General features: G+C 39.4%; 2 protein-coding genes across 3 annotated transcripts; one reads left to right on the top strand and one right to left on the bottom strand.

Moving 5' to 3' along the window:
- Positions 1 to 1,144: 1,144 nt before the first annotated feature.
- On the top strand, positions 1,145 to 4,080 carry LOC122638284 (protein SHORT HYPOCOTYL IN WHITE LIGHT 1). The gene is made up of 4 exons (XM_043831171.1): positions 1,145 to 1,344; positions 1,486 to 1,695; positions 3,021 to 3,086; positions 3,692 to 4,080. The coding sequence occupies exons 1-4, from the start codon at positions 1,171 to 1,173 to the stop codon at positions 3,833 to 3,835; spliced, it is 594 nt and encodes a 197-aa protein (XP_043687106.1). The 5' UTR covers positions 1,145 to 1,170; the 3' UTR covers positions 3,836 to 4,080.
- A 5,944-nt stretch (positions 4,081 to 10,024) lies between these two features.
- Positions 10,025 to 19,116, bottom strand: LOC122638283 (transcription factor BHLH089-like). 2 transcript variants are annotated; one of them, XM_043831169.1, is made up of 6 exons: positions 18,465 to 19,116; positions 17,787 to 17,981; positions 17,494 to 17,559; positions 17,301 to 17,369; positions 17,138 to 17,209; positions 10,025 to 10,448 (listed from the first exon to the last, which is right to left on the bottom strand). In XM_043831169.1, the coding sequence occupies exons 1-6, from the start codon at positions 18,807 to 18,809 to the stop codon at positions 10,320 to 10,322; spliced, it is 876 nt and encodes a 291-aa protein (XP_043687104.1). In that variant the 5' UTR covers positions 18,810 to 19,116; the 3' UTR covers positions 10,025 to 10,319. The 2 variants fall into 2 exon arrangements, with proteins under 2 accessions (XP_043687104.1, XP_043687105.1); XM_043831170.1 differs by having other exon boundaries at positions 17,787 to 17,978.

The following is a 19,116-nucleotide window of genomic DNA, read 5'->3' as shown; positions in this document are numbered from 1 at the left end:
ATTATTGATTTTGTCCAATAAGAAGAGGATCGATGTTTTAGAACCCTAAGATGATGGCTTAACCTTTCTTGGGGTAAAAGAAAGCTTTCCCCTAATGCAATGCCTCGTGGTAAGTCAGTCTCACACACACAAAAAAAAGAGGAGTTGCCTCTAGATGCAACCATTATCTTAAACTTTTTTTTTAATATTATTTTTTTGGGGTGAGGATTCTCTGTTGGGGATTGTGGCCCTTGCGTCTAGACACAAGGGCATATGAAATGACCATTGTGCCCCTATCCCCTACACGAGGCCTGCGTGTGCTCTCCCATTAGCTGGGGCGTAGGCACAAGGGCCGTGCTCCCAGACTTGGCTCCTTTTTCCCTATCTGTTATGTATTTTTTTTCTTGAAAGAAGTTGGGGAGAGTTTTCATACACGGCCATGCATGTGCACGATCGTGCTTTCAGCCGTTGGATAAACATGATCGTGTACAATACACGGTTCCTCATCCTCATCCTCATCCAACGGTTGAAGACATGATCGTGCACCATACACGACCGTGCACGAAAACTTTTGCCAAAGATTTTATGCTCCATGATTCCGAGAGATCGGGATCAGTCAATATCAATTAAATATCGGCAAGAATCAATTAGAATGGCCTGGAAGCACCGGCTGGAATCATGGTTTAAGTGATTGGTATCGGATTGGCGGATTCGCCCGATCTTCCCGATCTCGATCCATGAGCGATCCGATATCGATGAATCGGTATGGGCAAACGGTAAAAAGGGTTTAAAAAAAAAACCCATTTTTAAATGGAAACCTGGACTCGGCCAATCCGCTCTCAAATCTATGAACCGCGACTTTGCGTTAGACTCCCGTCCTGACGATTAAAAAAATCGGAATTGCATCGCTTATTTGGATCGGAGAGGCTGTGAGTCTGTGGCCAATCCAGACGATTCCGACCAATTCCAGTTGATTCCAAACGATTTCGGATGATTTAGATTAGAATCGTTACTGACCGATTCAAACCTCGATTCTGATTTTCATAACCCTTCCCAGACAACCAGACGTGAGATTTTTTGTGCTTTTAAGCTCGCGACAATCTTCTGCAAAAGCATTACAACAGATGCCATATTGCCATGGAAGCAGCATAATACGAAGGTTTTTTTAAGCCATAGATAGATTTATTTGCGATGGCAGGTGCAGCAGTATCCTACCTGCTTCCACATCTCGTGCTCCCATCTACCAATCTATGCTGTTCCCAATTGAGCCCCATAAATCTCACGCTCTCTCACCTCGCTTTTCGTCCCTCCTTCCTCCATCTCAAATACAAAAGATGCCATGGAAGCCGTATTTGCAATGGAAAGGTCTCTCTCTTTCTCTCTATTTCTCTCTCTCTCTCTCTCTCTCTCTGTTGTGCATTTTGATAGTTGTTGCTTCAGTTAGATGAACCTTAAGCTCTGGAACAAAATTGAGAAATCAAGAATGATGAAAACTGATGTCTGCAGCCGAACGCTTCTTCGGGAAGAGAAACAGAAGAGATAGGGGAAGCTTTCTTCGGCGGTGATGATGAAATAGAGGATGAAAGCGAGGAAGATGACTCCGACAGTAGTGTGGATTTGCTCTTTAGGTTTATGCAGAGCATATTCAGAAAGGTTTCCAAGAGAGCTAAGAAGGCCACGCGTTCGATATTGCCCCATGCAATAGCTCCGCAGCTGGTATGGTTTTAGCTCCTTTCTATTATCCCCCTCGTTTAGAACTCTAATTGAGTACTTTGTGAACTGAAGACTATTGAAATTGAGCTGATAGGTTTAAAAATTCGTTCACGATTACTGAGTTTGTTCCAACTCTTGCACTCTCTCTCTCTCTCTCTTTTTTGACCAATTGGGTTTTTTCCCCATAGGATATTACCATCAGCTCAAGGCTCTGTTACGCCATTTATGTGCAGTACGAACTGTTAAACTGATGGAGTCATTTACAGATTGGAGAAAGTAGAAACCAGGACTTAAATAGTATAGGATCCCAATATTCCATGCTGTACATGAATGAAGTCATTTCATTGTTCTCAAGAAGTAAACCATGCTACATTTGGTATGCATTCTAGATCGATAATGCATTCCAAGGCTGTGATTTAGTATGCATTCTCTGAATACATTCTAAACCAACATTCTAGGTTTAGAATGTATTCTGAAACCCGATTTCTCTCTATTCTCTTGCTTCAGAGTGTATTCTAGACCTAAAATCTATTTTGAGAATGCATATCAAACACAACACAAGAAATCATGCCAAACTCAACCTTCATTTCAAAAAAGTCCACTATACAATTTCAAACGCTTTTGATGTATAATTCATTTTCTTTAACCACAATTTAGAGTTGAGATCTTCACGGGGTGGGGTGCTCGGGACTACAAAATGTTGAGGTTGAGAAAATGAGATGACAAATATACGTTGAATAAATAGTGGATCATGGGTGGAAGACAAGGCTGTGGTTGGTATGATCACTTGGAGTGCATTATCAACTTAGAATACATTCCAAGAATGCATACTAAACACAGCTTAATTTATTTAGAGTGGGAAAGGGGTGGCAAGAGAAAGTGCATGATATTAAGCTCTTCTGGACACATTTGACTATTTGATGGAATGAGAAGCGTGGGAAGGATACCTAAATTAAACCAGAGCAGCAGTGGAGTACTTCGTGCACTATAAAAGGCGAAACTCGTGAAAAGTCAACTTAATCAGAAAAGCAGAAGAAACTAAGGGGGAAATACAAATTCTGATTTATTTCTCAGCTAGATTAGATGAAGAAGCAGAAAGGAAGGGATGATTATTAATTTATATTTTCAAAGAAGGAATATAACATTAAAATTAAGAAGGGAACGACCGTATCAAAAGAAACATGTGTAAAATGAGATTATGATACCATTACAAGTAAAATATTGGTAGCTTTCAGCAAGCATGCTATACTCTGTTAATCCTGACTTTGAAGTGCCAACCTATTTGCAGTCTGAGTTTGTGAATTTTTTGTTTTTTTGGGAACATTCAGGTTTCTTTTGCAGTGGATGGAGTTCTTCTTCTGACTTCGCTTTCTGTTGTTAAAGCGCTTCTTGAGGTATTGGTTAGACACAAACATTGTAATTTGGAGTTTAAGAGTTCTCTTATCAGGATTCATTGTGGACAATAGAAGTGATTTCTCTCAGGACAGGGTGAGTCCTGTATGGGTTTTAGCAAAGCCCAAAACTGATCCAAGTGACCTTATGTGCAATCTTAATTGATATGGAAGGGCCAAGAGTGAAGTCAGAGGCCAACTGGGTTGGGGCAGGGCATCAAATAATAGTTTGAAATTCTCTTAATGAGAAAATAGAAGAATAAAAGGGCCATGAATAATCATAAGCAGGATTTATTTTGACCTGAAGTCCCACAGGATAAAAACCAGTACCAAAAATTGACTTGAAAATTGATAAGGCCATACCAAACAATGGGGTGGGATTGGTCACCCATTTAATCAACCCTGTTACTGCCCCCACTCAAAAGCTTCTAATCTTGGAACCAGATCGACGATTGTGTATTTTATCCAGATATATGCAAGTAAAACCCTTCCCAGTTTCCCTCCCAATTGTAGAGAAGAAGCATTAACCTCAAGAGTCTTGATTAAGAATCAGGTATGAAGTTTCTCTGGTTCTATCAACTGAAATGAGTGGTGAATGTCATCTACAGGTAATTTGCACGCTTGGAGGTGTAGTTTTCTTTGTGATCCTGTTGCTACGTGTGGTCTGGATGGCGGTTTCCCATTTCCAGTCAAGTGGAAGTAGTTTGAATCAAGGAGGAAGCTCATATGGCACAGTACAACCCTCAAGTTGATTTTATAATTGTTTCACATCACTGTGTATATGTAATCTGGTTAATCTCTCAGTTCATGCTCTCGTAAGACATCGGTCATGAGCTTATTGTAGCAGATTTCAACATTTCAGTTGAACTTATGATTCTTGGACCATTGGTTGAGAGAGGGCTTTGTGCTGATAGCTGGAAGAACCCAATGTTAAGAACTTCACCTCTGAATAAGATCAGGAAGTAAGGTACCAAAGAAATGGGATACTGTTAGAATTTAGTGGTTGTTCCACTAAGGTTTGTATCATCTTTTAGAGGACAAGATGAAGAATGTGTAAAAATGGAGCACTGGAAACTGATCAATGTTTAATTGAATCCCAAGCATACAAGAATCTCATAACAATTTATCACGAGTATTCATCTTACAGCTGCCGGAATAGGTTTTCACCTGGATTTCTTTATGAAGACCATGAAACCATTGGAAACAGATTCGTGACCTTCTGTTGGGTCAGAACAGGTTTTGCTAGCTTGGAGATGACCAGGCTAAGCCTGGCCTGAGCCCATAATAGATCAATTTGGGTCAACGCCAAATTCTTGAAGCTCATCATCCAAAGTTCAATACCAAGAGTAATCTATTCAAACTGGTTTTATGTGTTTGGAATTCATCAGCATTGTATCATCAGTTTATTGTAATGTACATATCTAGGATATAGAATGACCTACTTTATTTCATAACCTACTTTATTTCATTTCACTACCAGCAAAACTTAGCTCTCATAAAGCTTATTGACAGCCCAATGGAACCATAATCCACAGAGAAAGAGAGAGAGAGAGAGAGAGAGAGAGAGAGGTTAACAAGGACAAACCGGATAACTTTGATTACATCCATGGAGAGTCTCGCAAGAAAGCTCCCAAGGCTTTAGGGTGATTGGGGATTGGATAAAATGGATTTCATTTAGGACCTTTCAATTTAAGTTAATACTTATGTTAATATTTAGGATATGTTTGGTATGCATTCCCATTCTCAGAATACAGAATGAATTCTTGGGTGAGAATGAGAACATTGTTTTGATACACGTTTAGCCAAAATGCATTCATTTATTTTAAAATCCTTCATGCATTTTATTGAACATCTAATGGGCAACATCTACTCTGAGCCTCCAAGCTGCGTTGGTGAGGACTAGAATTTCTGACGCTGGCGCTGGACAACTCTATCCCATTCCAACAACCGGAAAAATGACCACCGGACAACTCTCTCCCATCCAACTCCATAGAGGAAGTGGCTTGCTATCAAGGAATTGAATCTCCTATTGAGGCAAGTGAGCAACGCATAATCAGATTGTTGTGCCCAGGTAAGGCAGGTCAGAGTAAAGTCATCATGTAGACCAGGACGAAGAAGAGAATCACATGTCTTGGCAGGGATGACGAGGATGGATCTCGAGCAATCCTTCCCTGGAATCCAAGCTCAATCTTTATTTCGACAGTTATTTCTCAAGTCTAGGAGCAATCTTTTACTCATTTCTCTTAATTTTCCTGTTTGGTCATTTTAGTTTCATTTTCCTGTTTGGCCCTCAGCTACTGCTTTTGGGGAAGGGGAAATTCAGGAAGCCTGCGACGAGGATTGCAGCATATGCCTTGAAGTCGCCAGATCAGCATTGGCCTCTGCAACCTCAGCTTGCATAAAATTCTAAAAAATCTGCAACTGAACCTTGACCTTGCCCTTAATCTCTTCCTTCTTGTCTCCCACTTTGCCTGAGTCAAGAAGAAGTTCAACTTGCCATTGATCTACACCGCATTCTGCAACAATTGCCTTTCTTGAACCTTTGCCCCCTTCTAAACCTTGATCTCAGCCTGAAAACCTCATGCCCACCAGTGGTTTGACACCCGTCCACGGATTATAAGTTTTGAGGTTGACAGTGTTGAGCCAGGACCATGAAGAAGAAAAAGAAAAGAAAAGGGAGAGGAAGGAAGAGGAGCTCGTTTCATGGGAATGAAAATCACGAGGAAGAAAGAGAATGTGAAATGGGGGAAAAAGCCCGTTCCAAAATAGACTACAATCTCTGGCACATTCTGGAATCCAAGAACGAAAAATGCTTACAAACGGCACTTTAATTTTCTCAGAACACATTCTCTACCTAAAATGCATACCAAACACAGCCTTAGTCTACTTGATGATAATACACGAGGGAGGGATTCCCACACCAACTGTACACACCGATGAATGTTGCCATGTGTAAGTGTGGTTGGGCCCAAACTCCATGGAAAATACTTGAAGCACAAGGACAATTTGACACCAAATGTGTAAAAAATCAAATATTTTCTGAAAGTTGTTTGAAGCATTAACATCATTTGAAGTCTTAGTAATACACATTTTTTCAATTTGAACTTGATGATAATAAACTGCAGTAAGACGCAGTGTAAAAGCACACAAAGCATGACAAAAAAAAACCCACAATGGTAGCTCATCTTGGTCAACAACAGGCCAACGCAACCAAAACAACAACCTAAGATGAGGCCTCGGATACCTTGATCTTAAAAATATGTCTACCTGATAATCCTACATTCATATTAACAAATGCAACATGGATTTTCAAATTTCATTGGATATTTGTTCCAAGGATATGGAACGGCAGTTCAAATTATTTATGCTCATGGAAGGCATTGGAATCATAAAGTAAAGAATGGTGTCTTCGGGAGTAATTTCATCTTGAAATAAGATGAAAAGTGGGACTGACTTGAAAGAAGGTAATGTGGCATCTGAGACAATATAGCCAGCTCAGTTAACAGAGTGGGAGGAGGTTCTATGGATAACACACATAGAAAATGGCAACATATCACAAAAAGAGGTTTGGTGGTAGATTAGCTAGTGGGGCTTAAATTATTTGTGCTCAATATAAAAGCTAGTGGATACTAAAGTAAAAAATGGAGCCTGTGAAGTAATTTTGATTTGAAAAGAGGATGAAAAGTGGGACTTAAAAAGGGCCTTTCGTGGTCTGAGACAATATAGTCAGCTAAACTATGAGTGGGGATTTTATCACTTCCAATTCGCTGCCCGCTCCAATTCCCTCCAATTCCTCACATGGAGCAGAAATGACCACCCTACCCCACCTAGGGCAGTGTTCGGGCAGGGTGTAGGGTGGTCATTTCCACTCCTATGTGAGGAATTAGAGGAAATTGGAGGGGGCAGGAATTGGAGGTGATAACAATTCGGGGGGGGGGGGGGGGAGAGTTTTAAGTTATAGCACAAGGATGGAGCACAACACAGCATACCCCACATACTGGGGCTTCATAAATAAAGTCACAGAAAGAATAAAAATAAAGCTTTAATGAGGCCAAGTCAAAGCATAGGAAGTCCTACATAAGTTGGATTATAGACAGATAAAGATGTTTATAAACTCAGCATAAGGTTAAAATAAAAAGCTGGTAAGCTTTAGATATGGCAAGGGTGCCATTTAAGATTCTAGGTAAGGATGAACAAACTAAAGATGTGCAATTACTAGTTACTTTGGTGGGTATTGGCATATAGGAAATTGAATCATGACAGTAGTAGAGGTTTAAGGAGTTCATAACAAGACTCCTAACACACCAAAATAGATACATACTGTTATAGACTGATACCTAGCCAGCAGCACTATGCAGGCAAGAATATTGAGCATGGACATGGCAACCTGTCAAAGTCCAGAAATAGGAACATGGCCACATACTTTATGGACCGTTCACACTTGAATATAACTACAGAATAGGACATTCCAAGTAGTCTTCAAAGGCAAAGTTACTAATGATGTACAGTCTTAGGAATATTATATGACACAAGTCAAAGAGCAAGTTAATGGGAAGCGGAACAAAGGGCAACACATGCCCATACTCATAAATTCAGGTTTATTCTTCAAACTGTGAACACATTTAATCAAGAATGACATTAGTCAAGTATCTTTTATGTGCAGGACATAAAAAGGAAAAAAATGTGAGAAATCTTGCCCTGCCACACATGTCCACCAGAATATGTTTGGGCATGTGAGAAATCTTAAGGTGCAAGTCCCCAACAAGTTACCATAAAGAAAAAATGTGCCATAGAAATTATAGCCTACCAGTATTTTGGCCATAACTCTCCTGGAGCACATCACATTTGCTAGGCATTGGGTTCAACAGATAGGTAGAAAGAAAATCTATCCATGGGATTAAATTTTGGAGATTTCTACTGAACTTGAACTTTTGACTTCATTTGATTCCAATGAAACCTTCAAACTATTTTTGGTTTCTGTTCTAAATATTTGGTATTTCCAATGTAACTTGTAAAATTTTGGTTTGACAAACAGTACTGGTAACAAAATCAAGCCAAAAAAATAAAAATAAAAGAAAAAAAACTTCTTAAGTGTCCAAACTAACTCAGGATAACAGTAAAAACTAACAATACTCAAATATGAATCCCAACAACTTTGGGTGCAAAATTCTAAAAACACTTTCTATATCGCATAAGTGCAAAAGACCTAACACATAGTTCCAAGAGAGATGACCCTAATAAGCATTGAAGAAGATCAAGAAAGCATTGTATACATTTGATTTCAGAAATTACAACAATATATTAGTTAAAAGAATGAACAAAATTAATATCAACTTACCCTCATAGGAAATCCACTTGACCAACAGACTTGAAAAGAGAAGTCCTATTTCAATGGTCCCTACACTCTACTACATCACTAATAACCACCCGGGGGGGAGGGGGGAACACAAAAAAATAGATGTTTACAAACCATACCAAAAGATAAGCCAATACCAACATATTCCAAAAGGTAGCAAAAAAACAAGTTCCCAAAAGAAATTTACTGAGAAAATTCCACATCTACGGAAGGAAAAAAGGAATATTTGATATGTTCCAATTATAAGAAGTAAAGGTATTAAATGACACTGCTCAGATGCAAGAGTCCCTGATTGAAGTCCGTAGGAACAAGAGTCCAGGTATGAATAATCAGTTATCCCAATTCAAGGATTTCAGATGTGCTCAGGGTGTATGTGCCTTGAGGGACACCCTGGGATGAGGCAATCAGAGAACACCATGGAGCTTATTAAAAGGCATAAACATACAACAGGTGCCAAGGGGGGATGTTTCTACTATATGTGTTCACATGAGACATTTGCGCATTTGATGCCTCAAGTGTGCACCTCATTTTCAGGGACACAACTTGTTTAAATAATAATTAATAAACAAATTTGTGCTTCTTTTGATGAAACAAGTGTGAAAGACAAGGCCACAAGGAGGATAAAAGTTTCTCAAGGAGCAGATCAGAGCTTTGGTAGTGAGGGTATCTCATTGACTCATTCTACTGGAATCAGCACCTGAAGAAGCTCGATTGACAAGGAAGCCCAGTACACTGAAGCCTTGTAATAGATTAAACCCCGATCAAACAGGATAGGACATCAAGTCAATTACTTCCCACCCTCTACCCAGGGGGGGGGGAATTCTTGGCAACAGTCACAGAGAGTATGGTATTTGTCATGCCCCCCCCCCCTCCCCCCCCCAACACACCCACCCTTCTCTTACCCACCACCAATTTCTGGATGATTGTTAACTTACTATGTCATGAAGAATTGTCAATTTGCAAATTTAAAATGAAAAATGCATTTTTGGTATTATGTATGATGAACTAGGATAGTTATGGTCTATCCATACTAAGGCATTATTCAACATAAGACAATTTTTCTTCCTTAATTTAATTGATCCTATTGTATATATTTATTTCTTTTAAAAAAGCACATTCATGAGGCCTGTACCCAGCATCAAAATGAAGTAGAATAGGTCACATCACCCCTTGGTATTTGAAAACATTATTCCACTGAATACACTCTGATTTAGAAGAACACAATCAAATATTTAGACCACTGTCATGGCGAATCAGTGTCCTCACGAGAAAGCAAAGGTGATGTCACATTTTTCCCTTCCCATGTAAGACTTTTCCTTTTTTACATATTCATTTACATTTTTTTAGATTAAAAAAAAAAGGCTCAGTTGAGTTGTGTACAGTTGAGTTAGTATTACTAAACTTCATCCGAGGAAGAAGGATAATGGGCATGAAGAAACCAAACAGAACTGAACAAAGAACAATATATTGAGCCCTGAACTTCCTGAGTGCAAAAAATCAAAAGCAAGATTAATACAAGAGAGAAGCCTTTAGAAACTAAGAAAAATTCCTTCTTTGGTTAGGTCATAGAAAAAAGTTCAGGAACTATTCATAGAAGAAAGTTCTGAATTAAGTTTACCGATACAACAGAGAAAAGGAAATTCCCGTTAGATGATATATGAAGGTAAAAGAATGGATTTTCCAACACAGTAATGGAGGCTGCTCAAATTTTCAATTCAAGCTCACGCGTATAAACAAAGAAACAGCTCCATACCAGATGTTGAAAACAATAATAAGGTCCCACGATAAATTAAGACATGGGGAAATATTTGTTGACGGTCATAATGGAGGGAACAGGTTGTTTGATGCCCTTATTGCCAACTGATGAGGATTTCCTAGAACTATGTTGCTCTTTCAAAACCGCTACCAACCTGCATGTGCAGCCACTCCTGTGGTGATTCTTGACCAAATTCCCTTGTTTCTTGTGAATTGAATGCCATTCCAGTGGTACCAAATGATTGTCCACCGAACTGAAACACAAAATTTAACTTGTTAAATAGATAGATCAATAATTCATAAATGAAGCATCTCCAACCAATCATCTCCTCTTTTGACCCATTTTTAAACAACAATTTTCTACTCCTTTTTGTTTCATAATTTTGCCATTCTTCAATAATGAATTAAATGAATCAAGACAACAACAATCCAATGCTAAAGAAAATCCAGCTATCTTGTTTCAGGAGGAAAGAAGGAAATTCACAAACTACTATCAAAGTGGTTAAAGACTTAAAGGAACTGGGTGAAGCAAGGAGATCATATATTAATTTTATTATTAAATTTAGGCAAAAGTATCCTTGGTTGACAGACCAGGTAAGGGTGTCTCTGGTTTAAACACCTAATTCTACCACATAGAAGGGTCAAATGACAAATTCGACCATTGGATATCTAGGAACCTTGGGTCTACCTGTCCACAAAATTTCAGCCCAATCCGATCTGCCACGTGGCAGAAGTAAGGCACCCCACCAAGACTTTGAATGGGGACTGGCAGACCAGAAACCCTTCTTCCATTAATATGTACGTACTAAGAAAATATCGGGGGGGAAAAATCTTCAAATACTGCTATTTATTTGAGGATTGCTGTAAGATCATATTCAGGGTATTTTCCCCCAAATCTTCAACTATAAAGTGCTCTTAAATTAATAATGGAGGTCACTTGAGGATCATATTTTCTCTTAATTCTTTTGCCCTTTTCTGCCTTAGTTAGCATTTAATTAGTGAAAGTGCTTGCTCTAGACCACTTTGCAGGTGCTTGGGTCCCCCTGCCATTTTCGCTACATGAGGCACTGACCATAAAGACCAGTAAAATTGGAGGTTAAAACTATCTGTAGTGAGGGAGTACTGGCAAATGACAATGCCACTTCAAGAGAGGCACAAAAAAATGCATGGAAGACATTGATACTGCAGAAAATCTAAGATAGAGATGCAAAACTTGCAGGACATGTGATGTAGATTGATGGGAGAAGCCTGTCCAGATTTTGTTCTCATTGATCCAGTGTTTGTGGGCCCATATTCTAATATTATTAAGACCATAAACCAGGCCCTATTTCTGTCATTGTCCAGCAGTTCTTAAGGATTATTTGGTCATGTTTGTGGGGCCCATTAGTTACTTGCATGGAAAAGAATTCCTTGAAAATGTTACCCAAAAAAAATTCCTTGAAAATATTCTGTGGGACCCATTCTTGATTACATGGAGATATTTTCTGGAGAAGTTACAGTCCTTGCGTGGGGGACTTTAATAGCTTTTAGTTAGTTTCTATTTTGATAAAGATTCTTTATGTAATAGTAGTTGTTATTTTAGTTATTACTACACATTAATTCACTTTCAGTTTCAAGATTTTATTTAGTTTAAGTTACTATTTTTTATGTAATCTAGATTAGGACAGTTTTTTACTTTATTTAGTTTCCAATTTGTAAGTGGTTTCCTCCCATGCAAGAAGAGGATTTGAAGGCTATTAATACAAGAGAGGGGTTGTGTCAGCTCCCGTGATATGAAGTTTGAGAAAAGAATTGCTGTTATGCTGTTAAACTGTGAGACGCAGAAACCCTAGTGGGATTCTAACCTAGGTTCGAGTGGGAGGCTCAACCATATCCTTCTTCTTCTTCTTCTTATTTTTTTCCTTTGTTTATAATTTAGTCCAAATTCTTCAGTGGTAAGTTTTTCCTCACTTGTTCCATCTATCAAATCACCACACTGTTGGTAGACTCTATGATGCAGCTCCAAGAAGGAAGAAGAAGAAGAAAAAGAAACCCTGAACCTAGGGTTTGACTAGGGAGCCGTAGGTTAGGATTTATATTTTCCATACTTAGTTTATTTTCTTGTTTTTCGATTGAACCGGGTTAGAATTGGTTGCATCCAATTGGTTCAATGGGTCTAATTTAAGTGAAGTGTTCCTATTGGTTAATAGGTTCTTATATCCTATTGGCTGCTATGGAATCTTCTTTAAATTAGTTGTTTTTAAGTTATATTCTTTTATTTTAAGTTAGTAGGGGTAGTTAGGACATTTTAAGTTTTAAATTAGTCCAATTAGATTTAAACCTCTCCCTTCCACGATTTTGTGAAGGAGAGGCCTTTAAGTTGTAATAGGATTTGGCCTTAGGCCTTTATTATAAATAAAGGGATCGTGGGAGGCTCCCCCACATATTGATATTTGAATTAAAACACTGTTTTCTGCTGCTGGCCGATTGCTGCTGCTGCTCCTTGCTCTTCAAGAGTGTTTGCATCCTTGTGGGTACATCAAGGTGGAAGGGTGGGTGGAATCCTGCGACTCTTTACGCCGTGACGGCTGGGAGGCTTTCCTTGTGAAGGTGGTTCTATCCTTTAGTGTTAGATTTGCTGCCGTGGATATCTGCTGTAAGTCTAAATTTAAATTTCTGTTCCATTCCTCTTTCCGCCCATTCGATCCCTCTTGATTTCTAGTTGAATTTCTGAAACCCTAGATCATCTAGGTTATTTTAAACACTCATCCCTCATCAGAATCCAACCAGCTTCAGTCCACAGCCCCCTCACACCCCTGCCTATACTCGATCTAAGCTGCTGCCCCTTCCCATCACCCTAAACCCTAATTCCCCATTAATCACCATAAACCTAAGAAACCCTAATTTCTGGTTAGGCATATTCAGCCATCAGAAATTCCCCATATTGCAGCCGAACCTTCCCCTTAATCCCTCTAACACTCGGCCTCAACCCCAGCCCCTGAATCCTACTTTAAACCCTAGTTCTTGTTGTTTTTCCTAATTCTAAAACCCGAAACCCTAACCCTAATTTCTGCAGGAATTCAAAACTGTTTCAAATCCAGATATTTTTATATCATAATGACCCCCTAAACCTGCAGAATAAAACCATATAAACCCCATTCCCAAATTCCCATTCTAAACCCTAATTTTGCCCTAATCAGCCCCAAACAACAGGCTTGACCAGACCTTGCTTTTACTTGGCTCCTAGTAGGATTATTTCCTATTCTAGGACTACATTATTTTGGTATCAGAGCCATGGACGAACATGGCAACCCGGTACTGCCACAACCAGTCGACCCTATGGCAGCCATGTTAGAGATGTTTTGGAAATTTACTACTGACCAAAAGACTGTGTTTGAAGACGTTAGAGCTGAACAGAGAGCTATGGCTGAGAGGCTGCAAGCCATTGAGCATAGACAACTTACACTTAATGGGGACAACAATGTACCCATAGAAGAAGACAGGTACCAACTCCACTCAGTGGTACAGCGGCTGCCTGACAGAGATGGGAGCTCCAGAGATGGACACAAAGGTCATAGAGACAGATTCAGGACTGACCGAGATGACATGGATGATAGAGATTATTATAGAGATCGTCGGGACAGACCTAGATATGCCCCTGAACCTTCTCGGGAACACAGAGATCACCACCAAGGCTACAGAGACAGAGATAGAGAAGACCGGGACAGAGACAGAGCTTGACAGCCTACTTTTGAAGAGTATATGAGGTCCTACTTCACTGGAGACCAGGGTAATAATAGGCGCTATACAGGCAACCAAAAAGTGAAGCTTGATCTGAAAGAATTCGATGGTAACTCTGACCCTCAGGTATTTTATGATTGGCTTGCCGCAATAGAAGATTATTTCTACTGGTATGATCTATCTGAAGAAGGGAAAATGAAGTTAGTCCGTGCTAAACTTGTCGGACCTGCCCGTGAGTGGTGGAGAACTGCTGAAAGGGAGATGGACTTTAATGGTACTGCACCCCGCTCTTGGGAAGACATGAAATATGACCTGAGCAAGCAATACTTACCAAGGCACTTCAGGTCTCAGTTGCAGGATAAGTTCAACTCCCTCCGCCAAGGAACCATGACTGTAACTGAGTACATGAGGCAATTCGATGCTCTTTCTTCTCGCACTGGCATTAGGGAGGAGGGCATCCAAATGCTTTCCAGGTTCAGGTTGGGTTTGTCAAGTGAGATCAACAGGACAATTGGAGTGGTTGACGTTGTGGACGTTTGAGATTGTTTTGAGAAGGCCTTGAAAGCAGAGGAGCTATTAGCTTCAAGTAAACAGCCGGGTTCTACTTCCAAGCCGGCCTACATCAACAATAGCACCTCAAAACAAGGTTCCTCCATAGGCAGCACATCTCGCCCTGCTGTTCCCCCACGTGTGGGTGATAAGGGCAAAGCTCCTATGGGCCGAAATGATCCCTTCACTTGTTACTACTGTCAAGACAAAGGACACATTGCTAGGGACTGCCCACATAAGAAGAAGCCCATTAACGTGGCTGAAAAGGAAGAAGTTCAAGGTGAAGACGACGACCAAGACGCAAATTGCATTCACCCACTCCCTCCTAATGATGAGTATGATGTGGCTAATTATCTTGACGATGATGAGTTACGAGGTGTTCATGTGGTACGGCAAAAGGCTGCTGTCCAGCCAGAACTGCAACCTTCTTCATCCTCCAAAGAGCTGTTGTCCGCATACAAGCTTGGGCCAACCGCTGAAGATGAACTCAAGAGACTCAATCCTGATTGGGAAGACCATTCTATGATCTCCAGCCATTCATCGGGGATGAATGCTTTCAAGACGGGGAGAGTTGATGCAGCTCCAAGAAGGAAGAAGAAGAAGAAGAAGAAACCCTGAACCTAGGGTTTGACTAGGGAGCCGTAGGTTAGGATTTATATTTTCCATACTTAGTTTATTTTCTTGTTTTTCGATTGAACCGGGTTAGAATTGGTTGCATCCAATTGGTTCAATGGGTCTAATTTAAGTGAAGTGTTCCTATTGGTTAATAGGTTCTTATATCCTATTGGTTGCTATGGAATCTTCTTTAAATTAGTTGTTTTTAAGTTATATTCTTTTATTTTAAGTTAGTAGGGGTAGTTAGGACATTTTAAGTTTTAAATTAGTCCAATTAGATTTAAACCTCTCCCTTCCACGATTTTGTGAAGGAGAGGCCTTTAAGTTGTAATAGGATTTGGCCTTAGGCCTTTATTATAAGTAAAGGGATCGTGGGAGGCTCCCCCACATATTGATATTTGAATTAAAACATTGTTTTCTGCTGCTGGCCGATTGCTGCTGCTGCTCCCTGCTCTTCAAGAGTGTTTGCATCCTTGTGGGTACATTAAGGTGGAAGGGTGGGTGGAATCCTGCGACTCTTTACGCCGTGACGGCTGGGAGGTTTTCCTTGTGAAGGTGGTTCTATCCTTCAGTGTTAGATTTGCTGCCGTGGATATCTGCTGTAAGTCTAAATTTAAATTTCTTTTCCATTCCTCTTTCCCCCCATTCGATCCCTCTTGTTTTCTAGTTGAATTTCTGAAACCCTAGATCATCTAGGTTATTTTAAACACTCATCCCTCATCAGAATCCAACCAGATTCAGGCCACAGCCCCCTCACACCCCTGCCTATACTCGATCTAAGCTACTGCCCCTTCCCATCACTCTAAACCCTAATTCCCCATTAATCACCATAAACCTAAGAAACCCTAATTTCTGTTTAGGCATATTCAGCCATCAGAAATTCCCCATATTGCAGCCGAACCTTCCCCTTAGTCCCTCTAACACTCGGCCTCAACCCCAGCCCCTGAATCCTACTTTAAACCCTAGTTTTTGTTGTTTTTCCTAATTCTAAAACCCGAAACCCTAACCCTAATTTCTGCAGGAATTCAAAACTGTTTCAAATCCAGATATTTTTATATCATAATGACTCCCTAAACCTGCAGAATAAAACCATATAAACCCCATTCCCAAATTCCCATTCTAAACCCTAATTTTGCCCTAATCAGCCCCAAACAGCAGGCTTGACCAGACCTTGCTTTTACTTGGCTCCTAGTAGGATTATTTCCTATTCTAGGACTACATTACTATACCTCTGTGTCTTCCATTGATATGATCAATCTCTTGTGTCCAATTCTGTTGCAGACTTCACATATGATCTGTTTTAAATTTCTAGTTATATACAAGTCTCAGATCTTCGTCTCCAAGTAGCCTGTGTATGCTGTTCAAAAGTGACTGCAGGTTTCTAAATCTGTTTTGAGGAATTTGCTATTTTCTAGTCAGTGTCATAACTCCTAATTCAGCTGTTGGATTGGACCCAAACTTTGAGAGCTTAACCCACAGTTTCATGGTGTCCTTCGACCTGGATTGCAGCCACATTAAATTTCTTCATCTTGAGTTATCTAAAATATCCCAGTTCTGGTTCAATTTCTGCCCTGTGATCCTGGTTTTCCCTGAGAATCCTAACCTAAACTATTAGGTGCTCTAGGATTCCATCAACATGCATGCATATATGAATAAATAATAAATACTTCTTAAAAAATATGGTACAAATAATGTAAATACAAAGCTAGCTATTCTAAAATGGATTTATTCTATGGACAAAATATTAGACTCAACATTTCAAACTAATTTTATAAATGAAGGGAAAAATAATCATAGACAACTTGGATGTTTGTTTGTGATATTTAAAAAATAAAAGTCTATTCTATAGAAAATATCAAGGTCTGTGAAGATCTTAGGTTCATGGGTTAGTATTGAATCCATTGAGGATGTTCGGTCTACCATACGCTTTTCTCAACATCCCCCCCCCCCCCCAAAAAAAAAAAAAAAAGTCATAACAGCAAGGAATTGACAAAATTGGCTTTTCCAAAAGAAAATTTAGCTCTATGCATAACGTATTCAACAGTTTATTCAGACTTACATCTTTTTGAGGAAATCCTTCAATGCTAGGGCTTATTTTTGAATTAACAGCTTCAAGCTTCATGGACAAGAACTACAACATCCAAAGAATTGTTAGAACCTGTGCTTGTTTCAACAAGGTAAAGAGCAACCATTGCAAATATAAAATATATAAATATGCTTACCTCAACCTGACGCTGGAGAGATTGAATGTAATTAATGATCTCATCAAGGACAAGTGCTTTACCAATAACCTGCTCAAAGAACGAACAGCTTACCAACACATATTGGATGCTCTACGTATAGAGCTCAATCTCCACATGCCCAGATGCATAGTAACAAACTAACAATATAAGCACTTGAACAACAATACAGCACCTTATTACAACCAGGGACCAGATCTTGAAGAATCTTCATCCTCTCGCTAATCTTTTCTCTTCTAGCCTGTCCAACAAATTGATCTATAAGCATTTTTGCTTGCATTTTGTGAATGTAATCAATCATTTTGTTATCAATGTCTCACAGTAATACTTACTAAAAAACAATAGAAACCTGCTAATCTTATTATCTGAATCCTAAGCTCTACTTTCTCATGTAAAATCTTATAATCCCATTCACTGATATTTGACATATACAGAAATGCACAAGTAAAGAGGAAATAAGTGGATTACTCTCTCTGCTAGGCTGTGGCTATCAGTAGCTTGACCCCTTCTTGCTCGAACATGGATGTAATCTTGCTTAGGTCTTGAGCTTTGTTCCGCTTGTTTATCGCCAGTACCTGAATTTGCTTCCACGTCAGCTTTTGAATCGCCATTTTCATGTCCAGATCCTGAGACCTTTTGACGTTTACCACCAGAATCATTTTGCTAAAATGGAAAATCATATAAGGACCACATCACTAGGAGCCATGAATCAAATGAATTCTATGTATACAATAAGCTAATAAAGAGAAAACATATATCCTGATCAACTCTTTATCCAATGTCTTACACTTCAATTCTCTACAAACCAATTTTCACAATTTGGAAGAACCAGACAGGACCAGAATAGATTACATTGAAATTAAAATTTTACAAAGGAATAATTAAAACAAGTGTAAGAAATTCTTTTCCAGATCCAAAATAATTGATTCTAACCCAATTCATTAACTATGCAGGAATCATCACTCACTCCAGCAACATTGAGAAATTATCAATGATTCTAACACAGAAGTGTTTCACAGCTAGAAAAATCTCAAATATAGTTGAGCATAACAAAATCTAAGTTAAGAAATGTAAAAATGTGAAGATACCGACCGATTAGATATTATTGAGTGAAAAAAAAAACAAATACAATAACCAGGTGAATACCATGTCATTGCCACTGCTAGTAGAAACAAGCTTAGAAGACTCATCTTCCGAAGCCGCATCTCTACGTTTCCTTCTACCTCTACCACGGCTCCCACTCTGCTCCGTAACCGTTGACTCATCGACTGACACATCCCGATTCACAATCCCACTCCCTGTAGTCTCCACAAATCCAGCCAAATTCTGACCGAAATGATTCCTCTGCAATCCCAACATACTACCTGGTTGATCACTACCACCAACAACGCCACCTCCGTTAAGAGAAAACGGCCAAATCTCAGTTAAACCATACGACGAAGCATTCGCAGAGGGGAAAGAGCCAGCATTGATCAGAGAAGGACGATCCATCTCCAGGCACAAAATTCATCAAATAGCGCGAAACCTTTCGAATTTCTCATCCAATCTTAACCTGACATTCCTCTCGTTTATATAAAAAATGAAAACAATTAGACCTGCTCAGCAACCAAATCAGGTCGAAACTACTACCGAAAACCCTAGCTCAGCTCAACAGACACGACTGCAAAATCTGCATTTGAAGTTGGAACGAACTGCTATTCAGCAATAGTGCCATTTAAAGAGTAAACGCGAGAGAGAAAGCTTCTAATCATCACTGAAAAGGAAAGATAAGCGTAGCGGGACCCTCACTGAAAACGAA

This window comes from Telopea speciosissima, chromosome 8, assembly GCF_018873765.1.
Source record: "Telopea speciosissima isolate NSW1024214 ecotype Mountain lineage chromosome 8, Tspe_v1, whole genome shotgun sequence".
NCBI classification, from domain to species: domain Eukaryota; kingdom Viridiplantae; phylum Streptophyta; class Magnoliopsida; order Proteales; family Proteaceae; genus Telopea; species Telopea speciosissima.
The sequence above is the reverse complement of the archived record's forward strand: the minus strand, read 5'-3'. Positions and strand labels throughout refer to the sequence as shown.